The sequence below is a fragment of the Lygodium microphyllum genome, chromosome 6, assembly GCF_053477565.2.
Source record: "Lygodium microphyllum isolate KBCC chromosome 6, Lygodium_microphyllum_v1.1.10, whole genome shotgun sequence".
Lineage (NCBI taxonomy): Eukaryota > Viridiplantae > Streptophyta > Polypodiopsida > Schizaeales > Lygodiaceae > Lygodium > Lygodium microphyllum.
This window is the reverse complement of record NC_141140.1, coordinates 80,728,025-80,737,445: the sequence shown is the minus strand read 5'-3', so window position 1 is coordinate 80,737,445 and position 9,421 is coordinate 80,728,025. Positions and strand designations below refer to the sequence as shown.

Below are 9,421 nucleotides of genomic sequence, written 5' to 3'. Positions count from 1 at the left end.
GGCTGTAAGCCTATTTCAGTTCCTTTGGAGCAGAATGTGAAGTTGAGCACAGATGCAGGTGAGCTTCTGGAAAACCCTACTATGTACAGACGCATAGTAGGAAGTTTGATTTATATGACTATTACCAGGCCAGATTTGAGATATGCTGTTGGATTGGTAAGTCAGTTTATGCAGGCTCCAAGGAAACCGCATTTGGATGCGACTAGACGCATACTCAAGTATGTGAAGTCCACATTGCAGTATGGACTACTTTATGAGACTGGGGTTCAGATACAGTTGCATGGATACACTGATGCTGATTGGGCTGGTAGTATTTCTGATAGACGATCTACCAGTGGATATGTGTTCTCTTTTGGGAGTGCTGCAGTCACTTGGAGCAGCAAGAAACAGCCTACAGTTGCCTTGTAGAGCACAGAGGCTGAGTGCAGGGGCGTAGCAATGGCTGCATGTGAGGTAGCTTGGTTGCATAAGCTACTTTATGATATGCATCAGCCTACAGATGGGCCAATTGTCATTTATTGTGACAACATGAGTAGTATACACTTGGCAAATAACCCAGTCTATCATGCTAGAACAAAGCACATTGAGGTGCATTATCACTATGTGCAGGAGAGGGTTTTACTAGGTCTTATTGATCTAGTTTATGTCAGCACAGAGGATCAGGTAGCTGACATATTTACGAAGGCATTGGGCGCAGAGAAGCTGCGCAAGTTCAAAGACCTGCTTGGTGTGCAGGAATTGGGATTGAGCTCGAGGGGGAGTGTTGAGATATCGAGCTCCACTCGTGATATGCCAGGGTGACCATTGTGCATTTATATCACTGACTTGTTAGCTACAGATGCGGTTGGTACACCGCCCATGAATAATAGCTAGATGACAACTATCCTTATCTACTCTAGTTCGTGGCTCAGTTAGTATGCCACCTTAGTTAGTTGAGTTTGGTTTGAGACCCATATATAGGGTTCTTCTATTTCTTTGTACTAGAGTTCTTTTTGGCTTACACAACTAAGAAGAGGAAAACTGTTTTTAGCCTCCACCTGTGTGTGTATTCCTCCATTGTGCAAGCAAGAAAGCTACAAGTGAGACTCCTTCCTTCTCTCCCACAATCTTGACATTGCTATATTGGGTTCTTGTTGTCATGATGTGACAACTCACTATTAGTTGACTTTTTGCAAAAAGATAAGAGGATCATAAATGTATGTTATGGAATGGGAAAATGTTCAAGCATAGAATGAAAGTTTTTGCTTCAAGAAGCCTACACATTCCAATGAGAATTTCATGAAAATTTTCCTCAAGTACAACTTTACTTTAGCCATCCTTTTTTGCTTTTGAAATCCAATTTGAGATTCTAGTCATGTTTTCTTGTCCACCTTATCCCCTCCCCCCCCCCCCCCCAAGGAATGATGGATATCCTTCCGAGGATTGGAGAATGAAGGCTTAAGGGTGTGAAAAGTGGTGATAGACTAGGCTTTATTTCTTCATGAGCCAATCATAGAACTATGGGTTATACTCTAAGTGGACGTGATGGTCCATGTCATATGGCCTAATGCCTACACATGTAATGTAGCTCAAGACATCAGTTATAGAAAGTCACCAGAGTTCATTTTGCTCTAGCCATGTACAATTCTTCCTCGGTCAAGAGTAAATCAAAATAGGGATGGGCCATAACATGAGCTTCTAATGGTCGATATTGGGAGTAAGGGCCAAGACCCTAAATGAGGTAGATGATGTAGGGGCCATATAAGTTGGGTTGTACTTAGAGGTTTTGATTGCACATCTTTGCTTGACATTGATCATAATTTGGTAGCCCTCTTGTTCCCATTGGAGATGGAGAGCATACCATTTTCACAGGAAGGAAGAGTCGGAGTTGGCTAGCTTTTTTAGCTCTTCTAGCTCCTGGTTTGTTGCAAAGACTTTGCTCTTGCTATAGGAGGTGATCAGCCCCATTGTTTGAGAGCTTACTCTTGAGAAATCTCGTTGGTGATCAATTCCTCGGCTACCATGGTAATATTAACAAAAATGAATTCATATTCTTTCCAAGTGCATGGCAAGGAGCATACATCCATTGCTAATGGCTCATCTAGGAGGCCTAAATCTAACTTCTCATAGCTTTTAGCAAACATGGTGAAGATGGCATTCAAGCGTCTAATGTAGGTGACCAGGTCATCCTCCCTATTCATGGTGGTTAGGTCGTCTGAGGCTAGAGTAAGGATAGATCTCCACCCATAGGAGGGTCTAAGGCCTACAGGAGGTTGGGGTTTGATTGGAGCAAACAACTTAACAACTGATGCCTAGTTCATGGATTGTTCAATAGGGTGTCTGTCGACTACTTGTGTGATGGGTTGGTCTTGCGGCTCAACTGTGGTGCACTACTTTCTGCCTATGAAATAGCTGGGACACAAGAGGTGCCACCTTGAGTCGGTTTCAACGTAGAGGGCTACGATTTTGGTCAATAAACTTGGTGTGGTCCTATGGGTTTGGTACCTTTTGGGTCAAGTGGTTTCTCAGTCCTAGCTAGCTTATTATCTTGTGGACATGGGTTGGAAAGCAGTGTTTGAGGGACACGCATGCCACTCGTGGCCCTGGGCAACCAAATCCATTTGTTGCCTTTGTAGTAGCCTTGAGCATGTAATAGGATTCTCAAGACCCATCGTAGCTTGGCTATTCGTTTGCTTTTCTAGCACTAGCTTTGTCTCCTAGACTTAGGGCATGAGGTTTTGGGATCATGAGTTTGTGTGGATTGGCTTCTACACGGTAGCGATTGTCATTTGGGTACCCATTTGAGCTATTGCTCAATGGTCTTGGGTGTGTTTGCTAGGAGTTGCAGTCTGTTTGCTTTGGTGGGGTGGGACAAGTCACAACTCCCCTCCTTAGGCTTGGCACTAAGTTCTTCTACTGGTGGCACTATGGGCTTAGATGGAGCCACACTGCCCTCGCTGAAAGCCATTACTATTCGAACACTGCCAACAGCAAGCTGAGTACAATGTAGTTGTAATTGATATTGCAGTGTGCTTGTTTCTTGAATGCGCATCCTAGTAGCATTTCCTAACTGACAGCCTTAATGTTAGGCAATACGTAGAAGATCATTAGTAGGCTTTCAATCTTGATAGAGACCGCTAATTTGCACTTTTCTAACAGCAAGTAAGATTTCCCCCCAAATGGGTTGAGTTTAGTGTTATTAGGCTGCAATTAGGGCTTACTAATGAGGTCCAATGGTTGTGTATAAGAATATTAAAGTCAGCTCCCTCGTCAATGAGTGCATCAAAGGCATGTGTCTTGTGGATAGTGACCAATATGCGTAGGTAGGCAGGTGCTATTGCTTCCTCATCCTCATCCTCTATCTCAGTGATGGTGGCAACTCACACGCTCACTAGTGGTTTCAGCATTGGAGGCTCATGCAGGGGATGCATTGGAGGATAGTGCTTCTTGAGGTGACTTTCATTAAAGAAGCATATGCCCTCTCCCTCTAGAGTCTCGAGCTCTACATTGTCGGTTCAACCAATGTTGTAGATATTGAAAGGTCCCAATCCTCTGAACTTCATCTTCTGCTTATGGCCCTTTACAGAGTACAGCAGCACTAGGTCGCCCTGCTCGAAGTTGCATTGTTTGACATGTTTGTTAAACCAGCTCTTGCGTCTTACCTTCTCGCAAATCAGTGCATGGGTCGCTAGGAGTCAATCTCAGATAGGCGTTCTAACTCTACCAAGCATTCCATCCATGCTTCCTTTCCATCCCATCTCTCTTGAATTGCCACTCTCAAGCTTGGAACGAAGAATTCCACTAGCAAGATTGCTTTAGTCCCATAGGTCAATTTGAATGGCGTTTGCCCTACAACCATATTATAAGTTGTTATATAGATCCATAGTGTTGCCATGAGCTTAGTATCCCATGTTGAGAAACATGGATCTTGAACACAGTTTAGCTATGGAGGCTTGAACTCATAAGCAAGAGACATGAAGACTGATGACTAGACACAGACTTTCACTCAAGTGAATTAGGTTCCAAGATAGATTAGCTTGGACTCATAAACACAATCGTGAGTGGATAGGAACACAGACTCTAAGTACAAAGTACAATGGCATTGCATTGAAAAGTGAACCAAGTACATGTTTTTATAGCTTTCTAGCTTCTCCACTCTCCTCACTTTGCTTATGGGATTCTGGGCATCTCTCATAAAGCTTCTAGAGCATACATCTTTTCTCATATCTTCCATACAAAGCCACTTATGGGCAAGCCTCTTATGGGCACACATTCAACCTCTATGGTCATACATTCAGCCTCTATGGGCATACATCATTTGATTTCTCAACATCCCAATCAGTGCACGAGGTAGAGGCCAACTTAGTTAGGACAATTATTACTAGGATCTTATTTGTGGATTCTATATGACCGTTAGCTTGAGGGTAGTATGGTGAGGATTTCCTATGGATGATCAAGAAGGTGGATAGCAAATGGGCATTCACTTCATTAATGAAGTGTGTGCCATGATCACTAACTAGTTTGATGGGGTAGCTGAATCGTGAGATCACATGCTCCCAAAGGAACTTACCCGTGGTCCTAGCATCATTCTTCTTGGTGGCCCGAGCGCTTGTGCCCATTTCATGAGGTAATCCATCGTTCCAATTATGTACTTCACCTTTGAGTACTGTGCTACAGAGATGATTGGTCCAATGAAATCGATTCTCCATTTTTCAAAGGTTCGTTATACTATTATTAGGTCAAATCCATATTGTCCTTACAAATGGAGATTTTGGTCCTTTGGCATTCGTCAATGCTTCATGAACTTAAGCTCACAGGAAGACCTCGTGTTTAAGGCGGTGAGCATTGTATAAAGACCACATGGGTACCAAGCCGTGTAAGACGATGAATAAACAATAGGTTAAAACCTAAATCCGGTACATAGAGAACTTTGGCCAAAGAAGACTACATGTCTGGCAATAGAGGAATATTCCCCACTTCTCAAACGTGAATGGTAGAGTTGTCACCAATGGTGACTGTGCCCCGTCTAGCACTTAGGTCGTCTTGAAGCCAATCCTGTCTAAGGTCATGTGAGAAGAGGCCCCATTGTCAATGAGCCAAGATTTCTCTTGAGTGGAAGAAACAAGAGTTGTATCCTCCTTAGCACAAATACATGCACAAAGATAGAATTTGTCGTCAACGAGGTATATCCTTCGAATCTATCTCCTTAGGCTTCAAATGGGGTTACTTTTGCCAACACTTCTCCTCGAGATGAGTGCCCTTCCCACAATGTAGGCAATTGGGCTTCTTCTCCTTCTTCTCTTCCTTCTTGTTCTCTTTCTTTTTTGTCCTTGGTCTGTGGCTTCTTCTTCTTCCCTCCACCTATACTTGTAGTAAATGCCTTCCTGGAGCCAAAACTACGGGCCCCAACCTCTATGAGTTGCTCGTCATGCTCCAAAACAAGCAATGAAAGCTCCTCCCATAAGAGTGTCTCACGGGTCCTCGATGTGATAAGGCTGGTGTAGAAGACATTGAACTGATGAGATGGTAGCTGAGTCAAAAGGATCATAGCCATGTCTTTAGAGGATATCATCTGACCAAGAGAGACAAGCTCACCTCTCATGTCTATCTTCATGATGTGCTCCTTCATAGAGGAGGAATCATCAAGACTGAGCATCCACAACTTCTTCTGTAGAGAAATCATGTGGGCAAACATCTTATCTTGATATAGAGACACAAGCTTCTTCCACGGTCTTTAACTGCGAACATGCATAAGGGAAAAATCCTACAAACTCACAAAAAGGAAGGATCGTGCTTAACATTTAAGCCAATCCTACAAGGCTATACAATCCATAGAAGTTCTCTCTACAGATCCTCCTTAGGACAGGGGATGGAATCCGAAACAATAGCCCAAAGATGGAAGGTGTCGAGTATGCACTCCATCTTACACGACCACAAGAAATAGTTCAAACCATCAAGTTTGTCTTCTTTAGGTAATGAAGGTAAGACATACACATGTACTGAAGATATCAAGGATGGAATCTTCACTGAGGATGGAGCCTTTTGTGAAAGATGAATAGAAAGGGGACGAGTGCAAAAGAATGAGGGGACTCCTCATGCCAACTATAATCGTGATAATCATGTCTCCTCTCAGAAGAGTGTTTGGAAAGAAGCTCCTTCTCTCTGAGTTAGCAAAGCTCATGAGCTCGTAAGATATCTTTGAATCTGTAATCACCAGAAAGCTGCATTGGATAGAAAAAGCAACTATCGGCTGCCACCAAGAGGCTGGGACCTACCCAAAAGCTATCGCCCATAGCAAAAAGTTATCGCCAAGGTGGAGGAATCTATTGCTTGCATATATATGCTAACACCTACAACAAGGAGTGAATACCAATAAAAATGCAAATTTTTGTTTTGGCCAAATCGCAAAAGTTGATGCTACCTCTAATGTAGAAAAGCTGCCGCTTGGTCCCTGGTGATTGTTGCATGGCTGCTTAGGGGTGAAAGCAGGCAGTGAACCCCTTGTTTGTTGTCGGCTATAAATACAATAAATGCATGTTGAAAATCTATGTTTTGAAAATCTAGGTTGTTCCCCGACAATGAAAACCCGCTCTTCTACAAGAAATCTCTAAACGGTGTCCTCACTTAGGAGATGATACCATGTGTGTGCAATGGAAGAGAAATACAAACACACACACACACACACAGAGGAAGAGGAAGATGAGGGAAGAATACCACACTAATTGAAAAAGAATATTGATACAATGATGATAGACTAATTAGTCCCTACACGAACCCCAAGCATCAGTGAGGGTACCAGATCAAGCTAATGATGATGGCGGCACCAAGCATGAAGAGTTGGGAGGGTTGGAGTGTGTACATGCAAAGGGAAATCTGAAGACTAAAGAGAGTATGTGTGTCTATTAAGTGGAGGGTGCAACCACCATAAGTAGCAAGAGCACCAAAAAACTGGCCGACTTGATTTAGGAAATGCCATAAATGCTAGCTGACCAGCATTAAATACTAGTCACATAGAAAGAAAATGCCAAAAAAAAATAAACATCCCAAAAAAATCCAAGATGATAATAACGATGTTTGACAAGTGTAGGTGGACTATGGAAGGCAATACTAATGAGTTGAGAAGCTAATAGAGATTTAAAAAAAAAAACAAAAAGACGACATAGAGCTTCACCTTCCCTCACTCCTTGAATAGAAGAAAAAAAATAGATAGCTTCAATAATTACATTAACAAAGCTTCCATAGCATGAATGCACCAAAAGGATAAATACAATTGAGACCTCCCACCCTTGTGTAGACCAAGACAGGGTTGGATTAGGTCACTTCTCTAAGGTGGTGCACAACTAAGACCTCCCACCCTTGTATAGACCAAGACAGGGTTGGGTTAGGTAACTTCTCTAAGGTGGTGCCCTGTTTGCGTTTTAGGGTTTACATCCCTTTTACCTTTTAGGGTTTGCATCCCTTTTATGTTTTAGGGTTTGCACCCCCTTTGCATTTTAGGGTTTCCACCTTCGTGAATTAGACTTTGCACCCTCTTTAGGGCATCCTACCCACTATGTGGAATCTAAGCTAATTAATCCTTCAAACATATGTATACCTTAACCTGGATAAACCTAGCCTATGCTATTCTAATCACATTTTCATGTATGCAATTTACACAATAGTTACAAGTGTGACAGATACAATTGCGGGTGACAATATAATGTACACAAGAGTGAGCCCAACTCTTACAAAATAATACATCCATGAACATGATGTTTCCCTGAAGTACAACAAATAATACAAGTGCCCAAAAAAATACACTAAAGCTCCAAAAATAATGTCTAACAGTTATGCTTTTAACTTTTGCTTCAACCTTCCTTGACTTTAGCCTTCTCAAAATATTGTTAACAAAAAGCTAGTAGTAGAGATAGCTACAACTACTAATAAAAATTAGTATGCTACTGATAAGAATTAGTAAAGATGAAGTCAATTTGAAGACAACGTCAAGGAGATAGACAACCAAAGTGCAAGAGGAGCTTACAAAGAAAATTGAAACACAAAAAGAAATGATTAACAAAATATGACAGACACTAGCTTTTTAATAGATAATGAAGTTGCATTGCAAAAGACGATTGTAATTCATGCATGTTTAGGAGGCCTCCCTAATGTACGGTATGATGAAACACAATATAAACTAAATAATAAAGATTGTCATTTAGTCTTCACGCAAGTCAAGGGCTAGATGAAGACATTTGCTATAGCCGCTCAATCTTTTATGCCATCTAATTAGAATGGAAAACCCTTCCTTGAAGGATGCCTCTATTGCGACTTTAGTACCGATATCAAGCGTGTGTTGCCACTCTTACCCTTTCCACATGTCCAAGTAAGGCCTCTTATCTTTGCAGTATTATTAACATTGTTACCGGTCTCATCAATGTAAATATTTTCATCAAAAATGGGCTTCAACTCAAGCTCAAGCTCAACGTTGATTGTCTTTTGACAGCTTAAGATTCTTCTATGAGAGCCATAAACAGGATAATATACTAGATTCCCAAGCTAAAGGGTATTGTTGCATCTAGCCTTTTATACAATTCTAGTCCTATACTACAACTCTACTAAAAATGCCCCTAGCAAACTGCTGGAAACAAAGTGTCTATTAGAAACACTGTCTATTAGAAAGTGACTATTTGCCCACCTAACAACTCGACCAATCACTGCAATCTAGCCAAGGATGTGTAATATAACATAAAGCCCTTCCATATTTCAACTTGTCGCCATCTGTAGCCTTGCAATAAACGGTCCAATTCTGTTGAATCAACAAACCAAATCATTAAATCCTTACAGGATCCGATTCCCAAAGTCCTAGATTTTGATATTGACCTCTCATAGGCTTTGACTCTTAAGTGGATCCAATATTTCAGTGAAGGCAGTCACAATCATTTATGTACTTGCAATCAGACCCGGTATTGTCTATGTGCAGACTCCATGGTTAGGATTCAAGATGCCTATTTTGGTTAACCCATGGTACCAGAGCATCAAGAACAAAAATACACAGATTATGATTCTTGCACAAATCAACTTGGGATCTCAGATCAAAAATGAGTATGATAATATTTGATATACATAGACCAAAGAAATTTGTGAGATAGTCAATCGACTTACTCTGCAAACAAAACTTCAACAGACCCTGTGGAGTTTTTATCTGTTCACAAAGGTTTCTATTCCTCTTTCAAGTATCATCCTTGCAATGTTCCTTTCTTCTCAATCCACTGTACAACTTTGCCGAAGCAAGGGAGAAGGAGCACCACATACATGAACACATTAGAGCAGAAGAGGTCATTCGTCTATAGCCTCTACGAGGCAACAATTTCGTTCAAGGCATCAGAAATATATCTGTACTTGAACTTGAACCCCAGATCCAAAGCTCTTTTGGGAAGTACACGCTGCCCTTGGAGAACCTGCA

General features: G+C 41.6%; 1 protein-coding gene across 1 annotated transcript in view; it reads right to left on the bottom strand.

Annotated features, from left to right (window-relative positions):
- Window positions 1–8,995: 8,995 nt before the first annotated feature.
- The window catches only part of SULA (NAD(P)-binding Rossmann-fold superfamily protein), an 84,937-nt gene continuing 84,511 nt past the window's right edge, over window positions 8,996–9,421 (bottom strand). The window contains exon 14 of the mRNA XM_087680705.1: window positions 8,996–9,416. Within this exon, the coding sequence (XP_087536831.1) occupies window positions 9,312–9,416 (105 nt within the window). The 3' untranslated portion in view covers window positions 8,996–9,311. The remainder of the gene's footprint in view (window positions 9,417–9,421) is intronic.